Source organism: Podarcis muralis, chromosome Z (genome assembly GCF_964188315.1).
Source record: "Podarcis muralis chromosome Z, rPodMur119.hap1.1, whole genome shotgun sequence".
NCBI classification, from domain to species: Eukaryota; Metazoa; Chordata; class Lepidosauria; order Squamata; family Lacertidae; genus Podarcis; species Podarcis muralis.
Window position 1 is genome coordinate 13,142,083 of NC_135673.1, and position 24,042 is coordinate 13,166,124.

At 45.2% G+C, this 24,042-nt stretch overlaps 3 protein-coding genes across 7 annotated transcripts in view; 1 reads left to right on the forward strand and 2 right to left on the reverse strand.

The window, feature by feature from the left end:
• The window catches only part of PNPLA7 (patatin like domain 7, lysophospholipase), a 97,748-nt gene extending 88,589 nt beyond the window's left edge, over positions 1-9,159 (reverse strand). For 4 of the 5 annotated variants that reach the window (XM_077922565.1, XM_077922562.1, XM_077922563.1 and 1 more), the window contains exons 1-5: positions 8,970-9,159; positions 5,480-5,551; positions 2,971-3,058; positions 1,875-1,957; positions 14-102 (exon numbers count right to left, since the gene is read on the reverse strand). In XM_077922565.1, coding sequence (XP_077778691.1) covers positions 14-102; positions 1,875-1,957; positions 2,971-3,058; positions 5,480-5,551; positions 8,970-9,005 — 368 coding nt within the window. In that variant the 5' untranslated portion in view covers positions 9,006-9,159. The remainder of the gene's footprint in view (positions 1-13; positions 103-1,874; positions 1,958-2,970; positions 3,059-5,479; positions 5,552-8,969) is intronic. The other variant, XM_077922564.1, reaches the window with a different exon arrangement.
• A 201-nt stretch (positions 9,160-9,360) lies between these two features.
• MRPL41 (mitochondrial ribosomal protein L41) lies at positions 9,361-10,655 on the forward strand. Its single transcript, XM_028714206.2, has one exon. It carries the CDS (start codon positions 9,654-9,656, stop codon positions 10,059-10,061), a length of 408 nt encoding a protein of 135 aa, XP_028570039.2. The 5' UTR covers positions 9,361-9,653; the 3' UTR covers positions 10,062-10,655.
• Positions 10,656-11,598: 943 nt separating this feature from the next.
• DPH7 (diphthamide biosynthesis 7) lies at positions 11,599-22,188 on the reverse strand. The gene is made up of 10 exons (XM_028715295.2): positions 21,889-22,188; positions 20,622-20,784; positions 19,417-19,556; positions 17,445-17,532; positions 16,829-16,920; positions 15,958-16,121; positions 15,616-15,688; positions 15,414-15,479; positions 14,957-15,129; positions 11,599-13,308 (listed from the first exon to the last, which is right to left on the reverse strand). The coding sequence occupies exons 2-10, from the start codon at positions 20,760-20,762 to the stop codon at positions 12,866-12,868; spliced, it is 1,380 nt and encodes a 459-aa protein (XP_028571128.1). The 5' UTR covers positions 20,763-20,784; positions 21,889-22,188; the 3' UTR covers positions 11,599-12,865.
• Positions 22,189-24,042: the final 1,854 nt, after the last annotated feature.

Genomic DNA, 24,042 nt, shown 5'->3' on the forward strand with positions numbered 1-24,042 from the left:
CATCCCCCAATACCTCTTGGCCAAGGACAATACTTTGGCCCTCTTTCGCATCCGCTGCCGAGGGACTGTGTTTCCAACCAGAGAGTTTGGTAGAGTTGTAACCTGGAAAGGAAGAAAGGTTTCCTGAAGGAAAGAGATCTCAACCCACAGAGGAACATACAGGAAAAAGGCAACCAAGCTGGGATTTTACCACGGGCTCTATTCAGTGTTAGTTTCAATAAATCTACCCTAAGTAGGTCTAACTAAGATCCATTCATTTTAATGTGTCTACCACAAGTAGAACTTAATTGGAGTCAACCCCAAGGCATTAGAGCCTCAGCTTGTCCCTGGTACAAATAAAGAAAGGACTGAAACAATGGTGGTAAGCAAAAAACGGAAAACAGGACATTTCCTTGATCTAAAGTTCCAGACAGAGAAATGCATCCAACTCAATTCTACTCAGAGTAGACTCACTAAAAGGAATAAACCTAACTGAGATATGCACAACCTGGTCCAACTTATAACAGAAAGAGGAAAAAGGAGATGGCAGAAAACTGCAGAAAGAAGAGATGGTGGAGCAAACTGGAAGAATGAACATAGGAAGCTGCCAGTCAGACTACCGGTAGATCTTGCTCAGTATTGTCTATACTGACTTGGCAACAACTCCCCAGGGTTTCAGGCGGGAAGTCTTTATCTAAATCCTAGCTGGAGATGCCGCTAAGGATTGAACTGGGGCCTCATGCATACCACTGAGGTACAGCCCTTCTCCAAAGAATGAGAAGCCCAGCGATGGAATGGTAAAGTTTTATAGCTGTGATAATTCAAGAAATAACTCCCTGGTGGATGCTGTGGCTGCTGGGAGATGTAATCCAAAACCTCTAGAGAGTACCAGGCTGACCAAGGTTGATTAAGGCCTTATATTTGCAGTGTGTTTGATTTTGACATGTTCCTCCCAAACAATGCTCTCTATCCATGGCTTTGGAGGCATAACTGAGTTTCCAGCATTAGAGGACATTTCTCCTTCGTGTGCATTATTGATAGATGATATTTCAGCAGCATGTTGGCAAACCGTTACCTGCGAAGGGGGTCCTTTCGCAACCAAGGGCATCTGCTTGGAACTGCAACAATGGTAATATATTGAGCACCATCTATTGGAGTGCCATGTGTACTGCAAATGAAAGCAGGCTGCCATGGCAAATCTACTAACCTATTTTCCCAGGCTCATTCTGCCCTAATAAAAAAAATCTACCAATAGAAACACTGATGTGGATTTCAGAAGCGCTTCATGGTTGACTGCTGAGCTCCCAGATTTAACAACTTGGGGGATTTAGTAGTTGAAGCAGCCGTCATTCCCTCTAGCTGCCAATTTGAGTTCCATCACATTCTGCATTCAGAGGGCCTGGAAACTCATGGGAATCCCAGGGATACATGTCTGTGCACGATCCTCCTGTATTCTCCCCTGTGCCACTGTATGTGTGCAATCAGATTAATAATGTTGCTGGTTACTTAGCAACTACAAACTCCCTCCCCTTCATAATTCTAAGAGTTCTCTGTGATGCTTTCCCTAGTTAAGTTACAAGGGCTGAACATAAACTCAAAAGACTCTCCCCACCCTCCTTTCAGAGGTGTCCTACTGAAAAGCACTTTACAGGGCTGGGTGCTGGACGGTTTGCAGAAGTATTATAGCAGAGTCAATGGAGAGCAAAGTGCAATTCACCAGGACAGCACACAGACACAAAGCCAATCTTTCAGCACTTTTTTTACCTCTAGAAGAGATATGGGGCAGGGACAGAAACATGCATGATGAACCCAGCAAAGGCCAGCCCCATGTCAAGACAAGAGCATCATCAGTCTGAGCTTGCTGTTAGCCTCCAGCTGGTCACCAGCAACCTTACCTTGCGCATGATCTTGCGGCCGTAGAACATGACTTTGTCTCTCTTACGGAACCTGTACTGAGGCACATGTGGCTGAGGTTGCTCTGAAAGAGAGAAGGCTCATCATCCTGTAGTCCCTTTGTGAAGAGTGAGAGCCTAAAACACACAAGCGCAGCTTGCCCGCTTACCCCTGTACAGCTAAGCCACTGCCCTCGATGGAGAGAAATGTCAGGCCAATATACTCTAACCTCTCCCCCTGGGGCAGAATGTTGGGAGGCCCATTTATGTTTTGAGATGTTTGTAGGCTCCAACATTTGGTGGGGGGGCTTCTGACAAGATGCCCTCAGTAGACACCCTCCTCACCACTGTCATTACCGCCTATTTGCTTGCTTATTTCCTCTGGACCCAATCCATAAAACTGCCCAGATGGAGAGACCAAGGCACATGGAGGGTGTTGTTTCCTCACTCTTGTTACCACCTACATGCTCAGAAAAGGGCAGGTAAACAGGTGCCATCAGCAAGGCAAAGAGGCAGGAGGACCAGCATGGAGGAGTCATGAGCCAAGCTCCAGGTGCCCAATGAGGCCAGACCCTACCACCACGTTTCCATAGTTTATGATGAAAGCACACTTCCAGGGCATGCTCCTAATAGGATGGTTTTTAATGCTACCTCCAGAGGTATGAACTCCAAATCCTAGCAGCCCCAGCCAGGATGGCTAAGGGTCAGGGATGATGGGAGTTGTAGTTCAACAACATCTGGAGGGCTACAAGTTCCCCACCCCTATTTTTGATCATAAACGGAGAGTAGATAAGAAGACAAGAAAGTAAGAAGTAATATGCTGTTTGCTTTTTTATGTTACCCCTATAGTAAGAATTCACAGCATGTTTTTGTTAGCTGCACATCTTGAATAGATAAAAAGCACCGAAGGAGAGCACTGAAACCTCCTCTGGCCTGAAGAGAAGCTGGACTCAATCCCACACTTACTCAACAAGTGAGTGGTGGAGCTCTGTGCTTTATTGACATGCTCTTTTGAGCATTAATATGGGATCACACTGCACACAAACCCCCCAAATTCTATGACAGCACGTCAGCTCTCAACCAAAGTGATCCGACTTACTTGATTGCTTCACCTTCCTGTAAACAAAATACACAACGATCCCAATGAGCAGCAGGGCAACTGTTGCACCAATGATTATTCCAGTTAACTGTGGGAAGAAGAGACAAGGGGAGTCTTAGGCATTGACATTCTTCTCCACCTAAGCCCTTTCCTCAAGCCGTACTAGGAACACAACGTTTCTGGGGAGGAAAACATCTGTTGCAGCTGGCAAAGTCAACCAAACAACTAATTATTATTTGTTCCATTTATTTAAAGTGTGATTTCTAAACCATCCTTCATCAAGAGAGGTGTCAGGGTCATCTGTCTTTCTGAAACATGGTGGATAACATTTTTCATCCAGAGGGTTGCATTCCCTATTGGGCAACCTTCTGGGAATCAAATGCCAGTGACATGTGACACTTAGGCCATTATTGGATACAACCCTATATTTATTGTTTTGTCATCTTGAGTTTTGCACTTCCCCTCTAAATACCATTTCATAACTGCCTGTCAGACTTGACTGTGCTGTTGTGCTTTGGTGAGTGTGACAAGTTTCAGCCATCCTCCTCAGCCTTAGAACTGGAGGGCAGGGATGTTGGTTTACTCAGGACAGGAAAAAAGAAGCACTTCTTCACACAGTGTGAAATTATGGCCTTCATAACGACAGGTTGCCAATTTGAGATAGCTTTAAGAGGGGACAGAGAATTTTTTTCTCCTCTCATAACACTATAACTCGTGGACATCCAATAAAGATGAATGTTAGGACATTCTGGGCAGATACAAGAAAGTACTTCTTTGTGCAATGTATAATTAAACTATGAAGTGTGCTCCTCCTGGAGGCAGCAAAGGCCACAAACTTGGATGGCTTTAAAAAAGGATTGGACAAATTTATGGAGGATAATTCTATCAATGGCTACTAGCCATGGTGGGTATGTTCTGCCTCCACAGTAAGAGGCAGTATGCTTCTGAACACTATTTGCTAGAAATAGCAGAAGGTGAGATTGCTCTTTTCCTCAGGTTCTGCTTGTGGGATTCCCCACAGGCATCTGGCTGGCCACTGGAAGAACGGGATGTTGGACTAGACAGACCAATGGCCTATTCCGGCTGCAGACTCATGTAACGTTCTTATGATTAGACATATTTATGAAAAATAAGACTAGCAATGGCTACTGGCCATGATGGTTGTGTGTCACCACCATGATCAGAAGCAGTATGCCTCTAAATATTTATGAATGGGGTACACTGCAACAGGAGGGCACTGCTACCCATATGCTGCTTGCGGGCTTCCCACAGGCATCTGAACACCATGAGAATAGAATCCTGACCTAATGGGCCTTTGGTCTGATCCAGCAATTTTCTTAGGTTAGTTCGGAATGTGATTCAGGGGACTGTCCCTGACCCTGTGCTACATTTTGAAAGCCCCAGCTTGAAGGCCGCACACAAGCCTCCTCTTGGTAGAATGTCATGACTTAATGTCATGAGTTGGCCACCAAGCCCAGTTACAATGTGACTTAATGTCATGAGTTGGCCACCAAGCCCAGTTACAATGTGACTTAATGTCATGAGTTGGCCACCAAGCCCAGTTACAATGTGGGCCACACAAAAAAGAGTAAGTTATAACACTCCTCAGCTTTCCCACAAAAGAACTTCTGATTAGGTTACCATAGTAAAGGCTGGTCCATTAGAGCAAATGAGGCACAGCCTCATGAACCTCAGTCTGCCCAGACAGCCCTCATGTGTCCTGCCTTCTTACTTACAACCAGTCCAGGGGATGGCACTGCCTGTCAGCTATCTCATCCTCCTAAGTCACAGTGTTGCCCTTTTAGAACCAATTCAGGAGGAGAAGGACAAAACTAGAATTGGCTGGTACTGTATCTCATTGGCTCTGGCTCCACCTACTATTGGGCTGCTTGCCTTCTGCTCTACCAGTTCCAATGGGCACCAGCCACCAGCCACCACTACACAACTGAGAAGACACAAAGGCAACATAGCTGCCTTAATACGTAAGATGGCATGAAAAATGGGGAGTGCAAGACACTGCATACAAGAAACCTGAAGCCAGATCAAGACCCAGTTAAGCTCTTTGGTGCCTTTCATAAGGGAGCTAAGGGAGCTGGGCATGTTTAGCCTGGAGAAGAGGAGGTTAAGGGGTGATATGATAGCCATGTTCAAATATATAAAAGGATGTCACACAGAGGAGGGAGAAAGGTTGTTTTCTGCTGCTCCAGAGAAGCGGACACGGAGCAATGGATCCAAACTACAAGAAAGAAGATTCCACCTAAACATTAGGAAGAACTTCCTGACAGTAAGAGCTGTTCGACAGTGGAATTTGCTGCCAAGAAGTGTGGTGGAGTCTCCTTCTTTGGAGGTCTTTAAGCAGAGGCTTGACAGCCATATGTCAGGAGTGCTCTGATGGTGTTTCCTGCTTGGCAGGGGGTTGGACTCGATGGCCCTTGTGGTCTATTCCAACTCTATGATTCTATGATTCATAAGCATCCAAATTAAACAAAAACACAGGCTCAAACGTTACCATAGTAGTCTGCATTCGATCTTGTACGAACTGAAGAACTTGCGTTCTTAGGTCTAAACTTGAGGAGTTGACCTAAAGGACAAGAACACCAAGGGTATAACACAGATTGAAGGCAACAGCTCCCCATCCCCCAGAGATGTGTCTAAATGAGAGTTTACAAAGCACATGTTGGCTGAGCTCTCTAGTTAAAGAGAACTGGAGCCATTCCCTGAGAGTAAAAAAATCCAAGTAGTTGGAAAATCAGACCCTGTGCTAATGCTTTCATAGCTGCTTTAATGTTGTGTTAGGGAGGGAGAGAAGGGAACCATCTGCCTTAAATGATGTTGTCCCCCTCTCATGCTGGAGCCAGGATGAAAAAAAATAATGATGGCTGGTACTCAGCTGGCTTGGAGTTTATTATTATTGTGGTATTATTATTATGCTATGATCTATACCAGGGATGCCTCATCAAAAATGAGGAAGTGATTGGATTCTGGAACAAGGAGGTCAGCGAGTTTAAGATGTCCTCTCCTTCCCTTCCAGCATGGAGACCTGGGACAAGATCTAAATAGCTATTTTGGACCCACAAAGACTTGGTACAAATTAGCATGGTAAATACACACACTAACCCTCAATGTGTATAGTACTAAACACAGCTTCAAGTTCATCTAAAAGATGACAAACAGCAAGTAGTGGGGGGGGGGGAGAAAAGCCTCAATATTTTATTTATCAGGATGTTTATTTAGAAACCAAATATTCCTCAAGCAGTAAGTTGGATCTAAAAGATAACACTCAGAAAACACACTCACACCATTAGGTTCATTCATTTGTATGTTTTATTATCATACAATATCACCTCTGTGCATGGCACTTTATTAAATGCGAGATATCAGGTCCCTGCCCTAAAGGGCTTACAAATTTGTAAAGTCACACAAAAAAGACAACAGAGGCAAGGGGGGAGGGGGAAATGGAAGCAGCGTTGAACCAGGGAAGAATAGGCAATTATTCCAGTTACATGTATACAAGGGTAGAATAAGCAAATATTGAAGTTACATGCACTTAGGTTTAGCAGGCATAAGACATAGTATGAGAACTAGCAGGTAAATACCAAATTATTCATAGAAGAAGTGGGTTTTGAGGAGGAATATGAAAAAGGTAAGAGATTGGCCAGTCAGAGGCATTCTCAAAGACAATTCCAAAGAGCACTAAAGGGGTAAGTGCAGTTGTTTGAGTAACATGAGTAAGCAAACCATCAGTAAGCAAAGTTCCACTTTCTTGGATGGCAAGACATTGTGGCCATCACACCAAGACAATTAGAAAGCAAACTTCAGTTTTAGGTTCATATGTGATACACATCAGAAGCAGGTTCATACAGCATAGGGGGAGCATTTTCAGTGTAAACAAAAGTAGTCCCTAACAGATGAAACATCAGACATTTGACATATTAAAATACAAGAGCAAAAAGATTAGGACCATCTGAAAGGTGGGTGGAAGCAAGAGGGGAACAAGAACAAAAACAGGGATATCAACAGTGGAACCAATAAGCAAGGGATGGGGAAGCTGTGGCCCTCCAATGATGTTGGGCCTATTGCCCACATCATCCCTGACCACTGGCCATACTGATAGGGGCTAGTGGGAGGTAAGAGTTTAACATCTGGAGAGCTACAGGTTTCCTATCCCTGCTCTAAGCACACCTAGACAGCAGAAATGCCTCTGGACAGTATTCAAATGTGAGAACGAAAGACAGGGGTTACTCTCTATGCTCTCACAATGGTGAATGGGCAGCCAAGTGTGGGTGCCTCAGGATAAGTGATATAATTGCAAATGAATTGGTATATTAAACAGTGTTAGAGAAATAAACAACTTCCTGGGAAGTGACAACTTTCTGGCTGTATGAGATCCAAATTTCAACTAGAGCACCAGCTTTCTTCTAACAGAGACCATACAAATGCCTTCAACGACGTTCACAAGCAAGGATTGAATTCAATATTCTCCCCAGTTTTATGCCCCCAGGATCAAGTACTCTTGGAGTTGAACTACTCCACGTTAGACCATCATGAAACATGGAGGTTTATTTAGCAATCATGGCGAATGGCAGCTGATAGAGCCACCCTTTAAGGACCTAAGAGAATCATGAATCAGATCTAAAGTCCACAGAGACATGAAAAGCTTCCTTACACCAGGTCAGGCCATCTGTCCACCCAGCTCAGTAGTGCCTACACTAAGTTGCAACAGATCTCTGGCGTTTCAGACCAAAGTCCTTCTCAGCCTAACTGAAAATTCCAAGGATTGAACCTAAGACCTTCTGTATACAAACAACAGGATTGTAACTAGCCACTCAGAGTGAACCCACTGAAATCAATATTAGTCAAGCCCATCAATTTCAATGAACCTATTCTGAACAGAAGCAATATTGGATATAACACACATTCTATAGCACTAAGTTAGGGCGCTTGCCTCCAGGAAAATCTTAAAGCAGGACCTGAAGGCAACTTCCTTTCCTGCTTCTCTTCAATAACTTGCATTAAGTAGCATACAGCCTCTGAATTTGAAACTGTATACAATAGTATAGTAAGCCTGCAACTTACATAGGAGTTCGTTCCAGCAATCTCACCTAAAGCCAAAATTGTATACTGTTTTGGGTTCAATGGCAGGTGGGATTGCCAAAGTCATTTTTCGTGGAACCCCATGCCCTTTAAAAAAAAATAAATGTTGCCACATATGTAAAGCTGAGACTGCCTGGTTGGCATTGATCCATTGCAGGGCCTTCTCTGTGGCAGTTGCCCATTTGTGGAATGCCCTCTCTGGTGAGGTGCTTCTGTCTCCCTTGTAACTAACTTTCAGGAGGAGTTTAAAACATGTGCAAAAATGCCTATGGCTGAGTGATACTATGCCTGAATGATGTTATTCATAGCAACCCAAACATCACTAGTTCAGAGAGTGGTTTTAACTGTTTTTATAATGTTTAATTGCTTATATAATAGGCTGATGTGTCTGTCACCATGGACTCCTTGAAAGGAAGGGAATGATATCTGCCTTTTAACTTATTATGGTTTTCAATTATCTTTTCAATGCTTTTAAACAGTCATTTTAAATGTTTTACTGGTAATAATATTGTCTTATTCATTTTACTACAAACAAATCTTGTGAAATAAGCAGGATATAAATGGAACAACAACAACGTAACTTCCACGACTAGTGATCTCCCCTCACCTTTCAGCCAACAAACACATGCACACTTTATCCCCACAACAACCCTGTGAGGTAGGCTAAAAGAGAACGACTGGCCAAAGTTCACCCAATTGAGCGGCTATGGCTGAGTGAGGATTTGAACGCAGATTTTCCCCGGTCCAACGCTCCTAAATAACCACCACCACAACCTCGACGACGGCTGCCCCCCTCCGCTCTCTCAAGGGAGCCCTTTAAAGCCGCGCGGGTGTGGGGAGAGGAAGCCCGTGAAGGGAAACGAAGCGCGTACAAGGGAGCCGCGCTGAGGGAGGAGGCCACGTACCTGCGGAGGGGAGGAGCAGATGTCATCGCTCTCCATGGCTGGGTTCTCCACAGGCAGCCAAAGCGGCCTCCGGGGAGGGGAGAATGGAAAGGTGGGGGGTAAAGGGGGAGGAGGCGCTAACGGTTCTTTTCCCTGAGGAGAGAGCCCTGCGGGCGGGGGCGGTGTCAAGGGGCAAAGTTCACAGCGGAGGTTAAGTGGGGTTACTTCCGTTTGGGGTTTTTAACGTCATTTCCGTCCAGAAAGTTTCGCACTACACTAGTTACCTTTCCCAAGCTTGTGCGCTCTCTGACTTTTTTGGGACTACATTTCCCATCAGCCCAAGTAGAGCAGTCACGTTGGCCAATCAAAATGGCGATCATCCTTAAGGTTGTAATCCTTGTGCGTCCCCTCCTTCCTAGAAACCTCCAGGCCGAGACCCTTTTAAGTAAATTTTTACTCTGATTGGTCCCGAGCCTCTCCTCCAATAATCTGTCAGAGAATTGGACCTCCCCTCCAATCCCCTAATTGGTGAAATGAAAATATGGAAGACAGCGATTGGCTATGTGCTTATTAGCCAATGAGAACGAGCGGCATTGATGTGTCCCTGAGAGAAGGGGGAGTAGTGCTGTGAGGTAAAGTAGGCCAGAGATCAACGAGGCTCAGGTACCTTCGTTTCTCCTTAGCAAGCACCTGCCTATCTTATCCATGGGGCTGTTGAGCGAAGTGACGCGGGGCCTGGTGCGCGGCGCAGACCGCACGGCCGCCTGGACGAGCAAGCGGGGCCCGCGCACTTTCTACAAGAGCCGCGGCGCGCACCCCTTGGGCTACCTAACGTGCAACCGAAAGTTTAAGCTGGTGCCGGAGAAGGTGCCGCGCCTGGTGGTGCCGGACCTGAGCGGCTTCAAGCTGAGGCCTTACGTTTCCTACCGGGCGCCCGCCGGCAGCGAGCAGCCCCTCACTGCCCGCGCCCTCTTCCAACAGACGGTCGCCTCCAAGATCGAGAAGGACGTCAAGGCCGGTACCTTCAGCCTGCAGCAGCTGGAGAAGTACGGCTTCGAGCCGACCCAGGAAGGCAAACTCTTTCAGCTCTTCCCCAAGAACTTCGTGCGCTAGGACGGCATTGCAAGTGGAAGGAAAGCTGGTGTGGAGGGGGGGGGGGACTTCCACACATTTATTAAGCAACAAAATATTTAAGAAAAGTTTTAAAAAAAACAATTAAAGTATTCACTCTTCGCAAAACATTTCAGCTCTTAAAAGGAGCAAGACACCAAAGGATTGGAACTAAGTGGAAACTCTGGGGTATCTTCAATAAGTTCCTGCTTTCTTTTCATTGATGCATGAGTCATCTCAGAGGTCTGGGCAAGCAAGCAAGGAATGTAGAAAGTCAGAAGAGCACTGCAGTTTTGCCAGCTGCTGTGTTGTGTTGGAAAACTATAAGGGATACATCACACACATACCAAATCTTGTGGACACAGTCATGCAAGCAGAGCAGGAAGAATTTATGCAAGTTCCAAGTGTTGGTGGTTTTCGTTTCCGTTGTTTTTGGAAATGCTACTCAGTGGAACAATTTTACTGGATTGTTTGGAAGTTGGCATGTATAGCTTGTGAATCTAGGCCTCCTATCATGGATAGATATTCAAGAGACTGAGGAAGCAGGCAGCAAACCCTGGTCATCTTTTTGTTTAAATAAAGAGTTTATAAAATGTGGAGGCTCATTCTCTTTCTCTGCACAAAATGGCTGTATAGGCTCTAAACATTTGTTTTGCTACATAGCAGACAATAAACTTTCAATAGGTAAGCTGCCTATTCAGGAAAGCCCTTCAGGGTATGTCTTCCTGACCACTGAATTGATTGAAGTGACACAATCTACTTAACAATGGGATAATCGTGCTCTAGAAGCAGTGTTCCTGAAAATAATTATTGGGAGTCCATTATTATTGTTATGGGAGGACTTATTTTTAATGTGGAAGCATTGGCCTCACCAAATATAATTTATTAACATTTACAGTTAAAATACCAGAGCTATCTTATAGTAAGTAGACTGTTGAATGTAAATTAGAATTAAGGGGAGAACTGCAAAAAAGCTATTCATTTTTAAAATATTTGGTATCAGAACTGATGCCCACTACAGTTGCAGCAATGCCAGCTACACCATTGGTTCATTGAGCAACGTACAAGTCTCACACTAATAGAATTAAGCCTGGCTTGCTGTGCATTGCTCCATTAGGGAGGAAAGGGCTAGTCTGCTTCTGCAGCAGCAAGGAACTACCAGTAGTTTGCGGGCTAATGCCTCACATGAGACATCGTCTGAAAGCACACAAGACTTTGGTGAGGGCCTGAAGGAGTGGAACTAAGTATGCCACCTTGGGTTTTATAATGGAATAAAGGCAATATGTAAATGTATAAAATAAAAATTATAGCATTAATTTGACTCTGGTCTGGCCACATGACCTGGAAGCTGTACACCAGCTCCCTCGGCCAATAAAGCGAGATGAGCGCCACAACCCCAGAGTTGTCCGCGACTGGACCTAATGGTCAGGGGTCCCTTTACCTTTTAAGGCATCATGTGGCAAGCAACAATACAAACATAACCCCAACACCCACAGTAACTTAGGTCCTACACCCAAAGACTAAAAAAATAAACAACTGGAAGGTTGTAACCAACAAAAGACATCACTCTTTATTTTAAAAAGATCAAAAATATTTTTTTATTTTGTTTACAATACTGATGTGCGTATTTATACACAAACACCCTACATTGTAGTGTCTCAAATTACAAGTCTCCTTCAGCATGAATTTATGCAGAATTGAGGAACTTGCAAGGGCCATATCAGGGTTTCAGGCAAGTACCCCACTCTTAGCACTGATTGTTGCTGGTGTTGTTCACTTCTGTGATATGGAAATGCATGAGTAATTTGCATCCCTTTTCCTCTTAGCTTATGTGTTCCCAGTAACATATTCAACCAAACCTGAAGCATAAAGCCAGAGTGATACTTTGCCTTTCCTGTGAGGGGGAGGTAGACAATAGAAGCATGAAACAAGTGCTGCTCTGTATTTTAGCATTTCCCCTCCCTCCTCAAGTTCTTAACTGAGAAGAGTTCTCCATTTAGATGGCTACTGAACAATGAGACAAGATAAGAGACACACACAGGCTGCCACTTATTTTCAGCTGGTGTCGAGTAAAGTAGCCTGGATCTGTTTACCCCAAGAGGGGCAAAGTAGTATGGAATAGCTTTCCTTGCTGCATAATAGATAGCAGGTCAAGTTTACTTCGCTGGAAAAATAGAGAATAGCTGATAGCATAACTTTTTTTGCTCACCCTCAGATCTCCTTGATCACATAGGGAGAGAGACCTTAACTAGGGTTGCGATACATCCAGAATTTCCCGGACATAGATGGTAATTGGCCATCAGAAACAGTGTCCAGGCAGAAATCGCTTAAAGGCACGGGAAAATCAGACGTATGGCAACCCAGGTTGGCAGTGTTGTTTTTGGCAATTTCCCTTAAAAGTAGCTCAACAACTTTGGCCCGAAGAAAGCTCAACTTTTCTATATGGATTCTCACTTTTTGAAATATGGAAACCCTACTTTAACCCCAAACTAAGAGGAACTGCTGTCTGTAGAATATATAGTGAAATAGGAGAACTTCATCAGTATAATAATCATATTTCTGCAGCAAGGAATAAAATGGATGCAGAAGGGAGAGAACACATCCCTGAAGTGTCTGAGGAGTCTTCAAAGCTCTTAGAGCGATGAAAGACTCCCAGGAATAAAGCTGGAAATCTGATATAGAAGAGGTGATAGGAACTCCATCAGGGCCTTCCTACCAAAAATCTATATCTGTCTTTCAAACCCTAGTACTAAAAAGGCCTGCTACTGAAAAAGGCAGGCATACCACAACTTTAATTAGCACAATGTTCAGGACAAAGTGGCAGTCTGGCTAGCCTCCCATTTCCAAACATGTAGGACATTATCATAAAAAGAACATGTTGCTAAGAGGCTGGTCTCTTTTTTGACTTTGACCAAGTCTGTTTCACTGTGTGCTTTGGTTTCTGAACCTTTTTCATCAGTACGTGGTCCCAACAGGTCAAAGCTACTTTCTGCTTGGATCGGCAAGCCAGGGGTTTGATCCTCTTCCTCCAACACCACATCAAAGGTGGCCGTAGGGGATTCATAAACTATCTTCAGGTTCTGGGCTTTGAGATCCACTCGCCTTGCTTCTTGCTCCATAGGAACTACAGGCATCACTGCAGATAGCTCCAAGGGATTGCTCAGAGAAAGCCTTGACCAATCAGCTCCATAAGCCAAGGAATTATGCAAAATATAAGAGGAAAGAACAGTGCATTCCTCTTTGTTCTCCACTGAGGGACAAGAAAGGAAAGGACAGGCACATATTAGATGACAATTAAGTTGCATAAGTAATCACCATTTCCAACAATGGTAGCCATATTCAGTTTTAAATTTTATTAAATAAGCTTTTACTCCAGTTTACCACAATGCTCTAAGACAGAGATTGGCAACCGAAGGCCCATGGGCCAGATACAGCCCATGGCCGGTTCCATGGATCGGTGAGGGGAATCCATGGGGGTTTCTCGGGCCCAGGCGCCATTTTTCCCCCCACCAACATTTCCCCGCTTTCCCCTCACTGCAGCAGAATCTCCTCCCTCCTCCTCCTCGTATAGCAAATCGCTGGCCAATCGCCTGCTAAGGTTTGAGGCCCTGGCCAATGAGTGAGTGGCGGCTGCACATGGCCAAGAAGAGGAAGGGGGCTGGGCTCATCTGGCCAAGAGCATTTCCAGCAGCCCCTCGTTGGAGCAAGCTGTTTGCCGCCGCCTCCACTCTGCCAACCGCAGCTCCTGTGCCTGCCCTTGTGAGTGGTAGAGGGTGGTGGCGGCGGCAGCGGTGGAACAAGCAGCCCGAAAGCAGTCCTTTTGGGCTGCTAGTTCCTCCTCTGAAGCTGACGACGCCAGCCTCTGCCTCTTGGCAGCACCCTAGGTAGGCAGGGGGACGGGCTGGGGGAGAGAGAAGTCCCTTCTGTCGTGTGCGCATGCACACACACACACTCCAATGCACCAGGATGTTTGTGGTGCGGTGAACCAGCCCACCCTCAAAAAAGCTTGCCGACCCCTGCTCTAAGAGCTTACATTACAAGTCAACCATTAAGTAAAATAGGAAATAATTTATCTCTCAACTACTGTTTTTAGCAGGAATTACGGGTGGCGCTGTGGGTAAAAGCCTCAGCGCCTAGGGATTGCCGATCGAAAGGTCGGCGGTTCGAATCCCCGCGGCGGGGTGTGCTTCCGTTGTTCGGTCCCAGCGCCAGCCAACCTAGCAGTTCGAAAGCACTCCCGGGTGCAAGTAGATAAATAGGGACCGCTTACTAGCGGGAAGGTAAACGGCGTTTCCGTGTGCGGCTCTGGCTCGCCAGAGCAGCGATGTCACGCTGGCCACGTGACCCGGAAGTGTCTCCGGACAGCGCTGGCCCCCGGCCTCTTGAGTGAGATGGGCGCACAACCCTAGAGTCTGTCAAGACTGGCCCATACGGGCAGGGGTACCTTTACCTTTACTAAACTTTTCATCTCTTCTTGCTGCTGGGCAGGAGGAACAACTTAATGGCTACTCCATATTACCTTCCACTGATTATGGAAAAATAAATCATGTTTTTATGAAACTATATTCTGCCCAGTTTTCTATTCTCAGGTAGAATGTATAAATGACATCCTCTTTAACCTATTTGCATTTTCCTTTTCAAGCATCTCCAAGCAAACAGCACGGATCAACACCAAACCAGCTCCTTAGGAGTATTATTTAAGCATTTAATCTCATCAGCAAGATGAAGTTAGGAGTGTTGGTAGCCGAATAGAATAAGAATGTTTCATATACTCTGGAAATTGTCTTTTGTCTTTCACTCCAGAAGAAAGTACTAAAAACACAGGTATATGGCTTCAGCCAGCCCCTGAGCCTTTCTCACACATCTCAGGTGCCAGCTACCAAGATCAAAGCACTCACCCATACAGCCTTGGCAATTGAGGATTTTGAAGCCATTGTGCATGCAGGCTGCCAGCAGTAAGTGCTCCTGTGTTGGATGCCACTTTAACCTCCAAACTCCACCCTGCACATGGGTGTCCGCCAGTGGCTGCTTCATATTCCGGGTATCCCACAGCATGACATGTTCATCGTAGCTGGAGAAACAAAAACAGTCCTCAGAAAACCATAAGAGGTGGTTTTTCAAGGGTACAATAGAGGACTTCAGATTCCTAGCTAACCCTTACTTAACTGTTGCAGGGCAATCAATAAAGACAAAGGCCAAGCTAGAACCAAACCATGCTCTTTTTCAGGCACCCAGGGTCCCATCCATAAGTTCCCACAGTCTCTAGCACAGACACACACAAACAACCATCAGCTCACTCGTCTATCGCTAACCCAGACAAATGTACATAACAAGATATATCTCAGGGAAACTCACCTTCCTGTGGCCAGCAGATCCTCCCGGAGTGGATGGCTCTGAATACTGCACACTCCCATTGAATGCCTGTCACAGAATGCAAGTCAAAAGTTAGGCAGCAAGAACCTTCATCAGATGCACCAGTTTGAATCTGCTTGAGACAACTGCCCAAACAGTGAGGAGAGATGAGCAATGCACCCTCATCTGACAGGCTACTGTTTACCTCTCACTAGTGAAGATGGGAGCCCTCGGGCTGCTCCGGATGTCCCATCCCCGTAGCTTGCAATCATCTCCACCTGAAACAAAGAGAAAACTGATCAAGCTGTGTGACAGTATAGATAGCTGGAGATGAGACACCTTTTTCCTGTGACACAGAGCCACTCCACAAGGCTAGAAGATAGACCTCCAAAGGCAGGAAATGTTTTGTTTCCAGCTCAAGCCTTGCTGCTAATGCACATGAAGCATAAAAATCACCCAACATTATTGCCAGCAACAGTGGTTTGGTGAGCATTAGAGAAAAAACTAAGCACTTCCCATGTGTCATTTACCGCCATCAGATGCAGACCTGAATATACTATAGATGTGTTCCAGTAGTCAAATGCAGCAATCCAGGCCTCAAAGTCATGTGCCTTCCACTGTTCCAATATGTGCAGGGAGGCAGATTCATCAACGGACAGCAAGTTCAGCCTCCCTTTTGAATCACTGCTGATCAACTGCAGTGGGCAGCCACTACAAGGGAAATAGTGCAAAATAGAAAGGACAGGTTAGTCTTTAGCAGGAGGGGGAATTTCCTGTGCACAAGGCCAATCTTTTTAAAATCTTCCACAGAAACTGTCACAACCATCACTAAAAGAAGATAACTGGATTTTAAAGCATTTCCCAGATCCACTATAAGTGGTCAGTAGCAGTCAGAGTACTCAGTTTAAAACCCTGATAATGTTTGCACTGTGAGGCGCTGTGGGGGAAAACAGGGTATCCTAACATCTGCAAACTGGATAAGATACGTGTGTGTGTGTGTGTGTGTGTGTGTGTGTGTGTGTGTGTGTGTAAAGCGAGGCAAACAGCTGTGCCTTTCCCAAGGCACCCACAGTCCAAACAGCAACGCAAGCAGCTATAAAGGCTCCTGATTCCTAAGATAAAGGCAATGGGGTAATGCACTCTGAGAAGTACAAGACCTTGCTCTGCTCAGTGTGGGCAGAAAATAGGCTGAATGGAGTAGGGGACTAGAAATATATATGCCCTCAGTGACTGCATATAGATCCCTTACAAAGCCCCAAAACAGAGCATGGAAAGGCAAACTCCAGGCACAAACTTATGCAGACTCCCATTAGACACTGCTGTCAGGCAGTCCTCCCACAGCAGGGATTTTGTTCCAACTTTTAAAACACAGCAATGCTAGCACTGGGCCAATATCTAGCTAACTAGCTTCTGCTCACCGCTGCCCTCGTCCTGTGGACCAATCAAGAGATAAGGCAAGGCATTCGGCTCCCAGATCAGCGCTGCACAATGGTTCCAGCTTGCAGCTCTTCTACTGAAGGGAAAAGAAAACTGATCAAGGCCAGACAGGCCCAAGGAGGAACATCAGATCCAACACTCAGTTAAGAAAATACAGCTGGACCCCACTGCAGATTAAGTTTCTTCAGGCAATTCAAAGCATGTGTACAATTTCGGTCACTGTGAGCAAGAGAGACTGTTCTCTCAAGTCCTATTCACATGCCAGCCTTCACGTCCAAGGTTTTTGCAGCAGTTTCAACTACCCTTGTATTTTGTTTAAATAAATAATAACAATACATTTCTATTTGTCCCTTGCTTCTCCCTCTTTACTGTCCCTTTGTCCTTAAGAACCTTGTGCTTAGACAATGCCCAGTTATTCAATGCCTACAACATAAAGTCAGCACCCTCAATTGTATTACCTTTCATAACATGAAAATACATTCAAGCTGAAGTGGAATGACCACACAGAGCTATACCCTATACCTGTCTATAAAATGAACCGCTTTGCATAGCTATGGCTCACACCCTTAGCATGAATCTCAATTCTGGTACACTTACCTCACTTCCTGTTAAGCGGGAGAGCTCCACTGCTCCCTTAGCATTTGCAGTGCCCAGAACAGGATGTTCTGCAATGGGAACGTGGCACCTTGAAGAGGAATGAATAATAAATACCTCAGAAGAGTAAGTCCCTAGGCCCTCTCTTTAGAAATGAAATATTAACATGTGTTTAAGCACTTCATCTCCATTTCAAATGCAGTATAATAAGAGATCTACCATATTGGCCCAAATATAAACTGCACACGAATATAACCTGCACCTTTAAAATTCAAGGGGAAAAAAGAAAAAAAAGACAAATGTACCCAAATATAAAGCCGCTCCCTTAAAATTCCACAGGCCTTCACACCCGTAAATGGCAAATGTAGAAGAAAATCCTAAGCGTACTAGAGAGGACCCACAAGTGGGTTAAACACCTGTTCGTAGCACCGTAAATGCAAATAAAAAATCAATACTGCACTGTAAAATAGGGGGAAAGAAATGAATGGCATTAGAATTAATTGCACAACAGTCTCAAGCTCGCAAACTGGCAATAAAACATTTTTGTTCCATTTTACCATATGTTAGTTTCAGCAGTGATATAGTAAAAGCCAATTTTGTAAGGTTGCAAATTTAAGCCACACTTTAACTTTTCCCGGTCAAAATTTGGGGGGAAAGTGTGGCTTCTTTTCAGGTCAGTACGGTATATACCATGTATAACACCACCCCCGTGTATAAGACGACTCCTATTTTGGGGGACTCAAAATTGAGGAAATAGGGGGAAATTGCCCAGAGTTGTTAAGCTTTGGGTGGGGGATTGCCTCATCTTATACATGGAAAAATACGGCAATACATTAATTTTTTTAATTTTTTTGGTCTAGCTTCTTGTTCCTCCTGTTTTATTATGAATCGTACTTATTTTAATTTTTGTAACCTGCCTATATAATATTCATATTGTAATGTAATATTTATGATCAGTTGTATTGGATTGTGGTAATTTTTCATGTCCTGAGCTCAGTAGATATCATACTCCATTCATACTGAGCAAATAGGCTGAAAAAGACCACCGATCTGCATCGCTGTTAAGGTGTAGCAGCAGTGCTTTTTTCTGAGGGTACTCAAGGGTATGCAGTACTGGCACCTTTTCCCCCAAAATGTTAAAAGTGTGGCACTTACTGTAACAACTTCATGGTGAATACCGGCACCTTTCTTCTTTTTCTTTTTAAAAAGCACTGTGCAGTGGTGACATGGGTTCAATAGAAAGGGGTACTTTGATTTAGCCACAGGCTTGCCCTCACAACAATACTGCAAGGTTGGACACTGCTCTTCCCATTTTATAGATGGGGAACCAAACCAGGATGACATGACCAAGGCCATAAGCTAGAGTCTATGGGAGAAGCAAGCCTTCAGCCCACATCCAACACTTTCTCCAATGGTGGCTCAGGGAGCCACAAATCCAGTGCTGGTGAAAGGGTATAGTGCCCTCAGTGGAAAGTTGTCATTTCCCCTCCAAGGAAAAAACCTCATTGCATATGCTCAGGGGCGTCTTACCCATAGAGGCTAGTTGCATGGGGCTCTTAGGCGCCAAGTTCTGGAGGGCGCCAGGGAAGAGGTGGAGGCTGGATGCGGCGCCTCCCAGCATCAGCTCGCCACCCTCGCCCACCTCCGCCATGCCATGCCAAAGCAGCGCTGCGCCGAGCCTCCGTCTGCCGTGGCCAGCATTTACTGCAGCACGAAGCAGACAGCTGAGCCGGGAAGCGCCACGTTCAGCCTCCGCCTCTTCCCCACCAGAGGAGCCGCACTCCAGCCGCTGCCCGCCTCCTCCAGCCCTGCCAGCAGTGCCATCTTCCCTAAAAAATTCTGGGAAATGGGGGGGTGCCGGAGGGAGTTTTGCACCACGGTGCTGGATATGCTTAAGACAGCCCTGCATATGCTACCAAACATAATGCAGAAGAACTGCTTAGGTGCTGGTCTGGACCTCTGTCTCCAGCATTACCATTTAATGTCCAGCAGGGCAGCCATTTCCAGCCTTTGGATCTCAGTCAGTGGTGTGAAAATTTGTTCTCCAAAGTAATACAGGTAGAGGCGGCCCAGGCGTACATGGGGCTCATTGTTCCCTTCAGGGCTCTCACCAGCCTGCAATGAGAAGCAAAATCAATAACTATCACTTTGAGACATTGCCTCACCCCATCTCTTCCTCTCTCCCACATTCAACTACCTGCTGTCCCTGAACTGCGCATCAGTTGCACAGCTAGAGAACATAAGAGATTCCTGTGCATCCATCCCCTCAAGAAGTTTGCCCCATTGCTCTTGTTACCTCTGCTAAAGAAGACATAGGCCACTGTCACACCTAGGTGGGAAGGAGAGGTGAACAGCTCACTTAAACTCATTTGGGAGTTATTTGGGACAAGATATGGAAAACCAATTGAGATAGAAAACCAATTTTATTCTAGCCTGAATAAAAACTACTACTGCTATACACTTCCTGTCAAAATGATTAAAACTTAGCATATCTACAGTGTTCAAGTCTTTTCTTGTACATTATCTCAATATTATCTCATTAATCCCTGCAACAGAAACTTCAATATCACACATATTCTTATTCAAGAGGGGATGAAAGAAGAATGGTTTGCTTAAGAGCACCTTAAGCTACAATCTTAATGTGTTTTGAGTGGTTGGTTATCTTCGAAATTACAGTATTTTATCTAGCTGGATCCTGTTTAAAACAATACAGCAGCAGGTACGCTAGTTTAATCCTGTAGTATCTGATGTTCTTGTTGGACTATTTAGTAGTGTTGGATTATAAATGGGGTTTTGACCCAAGCAAGGTCTTGAATCAGAAGGACAGTATCCCAGGCATAGGAAATATCTGGCCCACCAAATGTTGCTGAACTGCAGTTCCCATCATCCCTCGTCACATTTGCTAGGGCTGCTGGAATCTGTAGTTCAGCAACATATCTGAGAGCCAAAGGTTCCCCAATACTGCTGTATGCAAGCAAAATCAACTTTTCATTCTGCATGGAGTTGAGGTGGATGAGCCAAAAGTGGGAAGAATGAGAAAACAAGTTATAGACAATCCATCCTAAGCCTTAACATCAAAGCACCTTAACAACAACCCCAAAATGTGCTTCAAGGAACTGTTAACTTGAAACTGCTGGAGCTCTTTTCACTGCATAGGCAACACCAGAAAGGGCCACTCACACTGCTGTCAGGTTTCTTGAGTTGGTAGGTGCCACATGCCAGGATGCTGTGCCAGCCCTCCACAGGGCACCACTCTACGGCATCAGCACTGTATTCTGTGTCAACCACCTGCAAGGTCTGAATCTTACACTGCAGAGCCATGTTAGTGGACACTCATCCTGGTCTGGAAGGAAGGGAAGCACAAGAAAAGCAGAATCAGCAACCCTGACATTCCAAATTGTGCATCAACTTCACACTTTACACATCATGCATCAACTTCACACTTTACATATAATCTATCTCCAGGTGGTTGGGAGAAGTCCCTCTTTTTAACTCATTCTATCCCCAACAGCAACAGGTTAAAAGAGGGAGACACACCCCCACACCTATGTATCCTCCACAACCTGCAGACTATAGATTGAGGGCAACTGTAAAATTATATGAGTATGTTTGGAAGAAGAGGCACTCAGAAGGAGGCTCTGTCCCCTTCTGAACACTCCTCCCCACCCCAACAAAAGAAAATTAATACTCCCCCACCCCACAAACTACCTCACAGTCACCCTCAAAGCCATCTCCTGGAGGGCGTGAGGATTTACAATCTCCCTATTTTAACCTACCTCAACACAGGAGACCCCCCATCTGTTGGGCATAAAGAAGCTTGAAATATTGTGGGTGGGAAAGTTGTGTTTGGAAGGGGGGGTCCCCTAATTAATCCCACACACACTCACACAAACTACTTGACAGTCGCCCTCAAATCCACGAGGACTTGCAAAGTCCCTCTCCTAATCCACCCTAGCACAGCAGAACCCTATGCTATGAATAAATAAAGCCCCATGGATAATGGGTGTGAAGCGGGGGGGGGGCACACACTCCTTAATCCTTCACACACAAACACACATACAACTACTTCAGACACCCTGAAATCCAGGAGAAAGAGGCTTTAAAACTCCCCTTCTTTCAACGCACTCCTCACGCGGCAGAGCCCCGCACAATTTTATTTTTACTTATGACATTTCTAGACTGCCCTTCATCCGAGGAATACAGGGCGCTTTTGCAATATTAAAACACAAAAATACATAACGTGGTAACAAACAAAAACTATAACACACACACCCCGCACACACTAGACATCAAGAAAGCCCCACATAAGGCGTGCAGGGGGGGTGGCCCGTCTCTTAATCCTCCACCCCCACCCCGTTTCCCCACAAAAAAACCACGCAGGCTATCCGTGGGTCGAGGGTGAAGAAGCCCCTCTCAGCCTCCCCATCAGCACCACAGCATGTCCCACCTCACGGCCGTCCCGATTCCCGACGGAGGCGAAGCGGAAACGCGGCAGCCACCCCACAATCTTCTCCCCGCCTCTGAGGGGGAGTGAATGAGGCGAGGCGGCGGCGGGGAAGGGAAGGCGAGGCCGGGTCAGGACGATCGCTCGCTCGCTCGCTGCCGCCGCCCCCTCGGCCTTTCCCTCCTCCTCTCCAGGCCTGAGACGACCTGAAGCGTCTCCTCCTCCTCCTCTCCCTCGGTCTAGGAAGGTGGCCATTGTGGGGAGGGCTCACTCGCTCGGCTATTTGGGCCGCCTTTCTCTCCACCAGCGTCACCACCACCACCGATGTTGTTGTTATTTTCCGTCCTTAACCCTAAGGCCCCTAGGGCAGGTTTCAACATTTAAAACAACTCTTTTTTATTTGTTTTGTTTGTTTGTTTGTTTGTTTGTTTGTTTGTTTGTTTAATAAAATTGAATGCACCACCTGATTGTGTTGTCGTTTTTTTACACAAAAATAATCCCTCAAAGCGGTTTGCAAAAAGGTGAAACGGCAGAGAATCGAGAAAAAAATTCACAATCCTAGTTAACGCAGACAACAGTGCAACACGTTAAAAACTCGCGCCAACTTTTTAAGAGACTGGGGAAGGTATTGCCTCAACAGGGAGAGGCGCCGAAGAAACGCGAAGAGCGAAGGTTGCCTGATCTCAAAAGGCAGGCAGTTCCCCAAGTGATGGCGCTGCCTGCCCGAAGCGACCAAGTATGTACTAAGCCAATGTGGGAAATGGGTATGATGTGGCACCTGGAGCACTGCCAGCCAGTTTGGTCAGAGAGCGGCCGTTTTATTGAGACAACCCTCAAACATGGCACAGTGAAGTGTGGGGAATAACCCTATTGGGGGGAAACCTGCCTGTTTAAAGAGTAGCAGGAGGACAAAAGGACACATTTGTTTTGTCATATGGCAGGATGTCAAATTAAGTGTACAGAATGTATAGCAGATGACTCGCACAATTTAGAATCCACATCTATCATTCAGAAGTCTACTGCTGATTGAATGGAAATACAGTACAGATGAAAATCCCACATCTCACCAGTGTCTCTGTATACACCAATGTTTGAACTGAAAACATGGCATCTACTTCTTGCTAATATATAAATGTGCTTCTAATTTGCTTCTAATTGGACCCTTCCCCCCGACCAACCCTGACCATTCTTTTGTTTTACTGCATATTTCATACCCTCCAACATTTCTCCAATGAAAGTAGGGACATCCTATTCCATAATAATAATTTTACTATATATACTCCACACATCTGACTGGGTTGCCCCAGCCACTCTGGGAGGCTTCCAAGATACACACACACACACACACACACACACACACACACACACACTAAAAAACATTAAACATTTTTTTAAAAATCCCTATACAGGACTGTCTTTAGATGGCTTGAGGGTCAGATAACTCGATATCGTGCAACATTTCTCTGATGAAAATAGGGACATCCTACCATACCTTCCAACATTTGTCCAATGAAAATAGGGAAGTCCTAAGGAAAAGCAGGACATTCTGAGGTCAAATCAGAAACAGGGACATCTTCTGTAAATTTGGGACTGTCCTTGGAAAATAGGGACATTTGGAGGGTCTGATATTTTTCTACTGCAGATTCTTGAACTTTATGAGTGAGCTGCATCTTTAATTGTTAGATTTTCATTTTTAAAAATCAATAAAAATATTTTTAAAATAAAAAGGATAGAAGCAATAAAAGGGCCATATTTCACGTGCTCCACATTGGGAAGCTCAAATGGGGCCTGGGAGCCACCCCACTAGAACTTCCCCCCTCCACAGACTTTTTCTGCATGCTGTAGGCTTGTTGGAAATCAATGTTCCAGTATGTTTATATATTGTTGTGTGTATGTGTTTATAATTTTATTAATATATTATTGTACTTTGTAGCCAAGACTGTTATACATCTTTCATCAAGAAAAAATAAAGCAAGTTATATTAAATAGTGGGTGGACATAGCAGATGACACAGAGATTTCTCCAAGTAGTTCTTTATAAGTAAGCTGGAACTGAACTGAACAGCAAACAGTTCAGCTGGCCTGCTTTTATAGGCAGCCAGCTGTCAACATTGTAACAACAACCCAGGGTTTCCACGCCTAAATTAACTGATGTAGA

Excerpts from the sequence above, each read along its gene's own strand:
- MRPL41 (XM_028714206.2), top strand. The coding sequence starts at position 9,654 with ATGGGGCTGTTGAGCGAAGTGACGCGGGGCCTGGTGCGCGGCGCAGAC.
- DPH7 (XM_028715295.2), bottom strand. The coding sequence starts at position 20,762 with ATGGCTCTGCAGTGTAAGATTCAGACCTTGCAGGTGGTTGACACAGAA. Across the intron at positions 17,533-19,416 it reads GCCCTGCTGGACATTAAATG|GTGCCACGTTCCCATTGCAG; the intron begins GTAATGCTGGAG and ends TTCCTCTTCAAG. Across the intron at positions 15,480-15,615 it reads CCCATCTTCACTAGTGAGAG|GCATTCAATGGGAGTGTGCA; the intron begins GTAAACAGTAGC and ends ATTCTGTGACAG.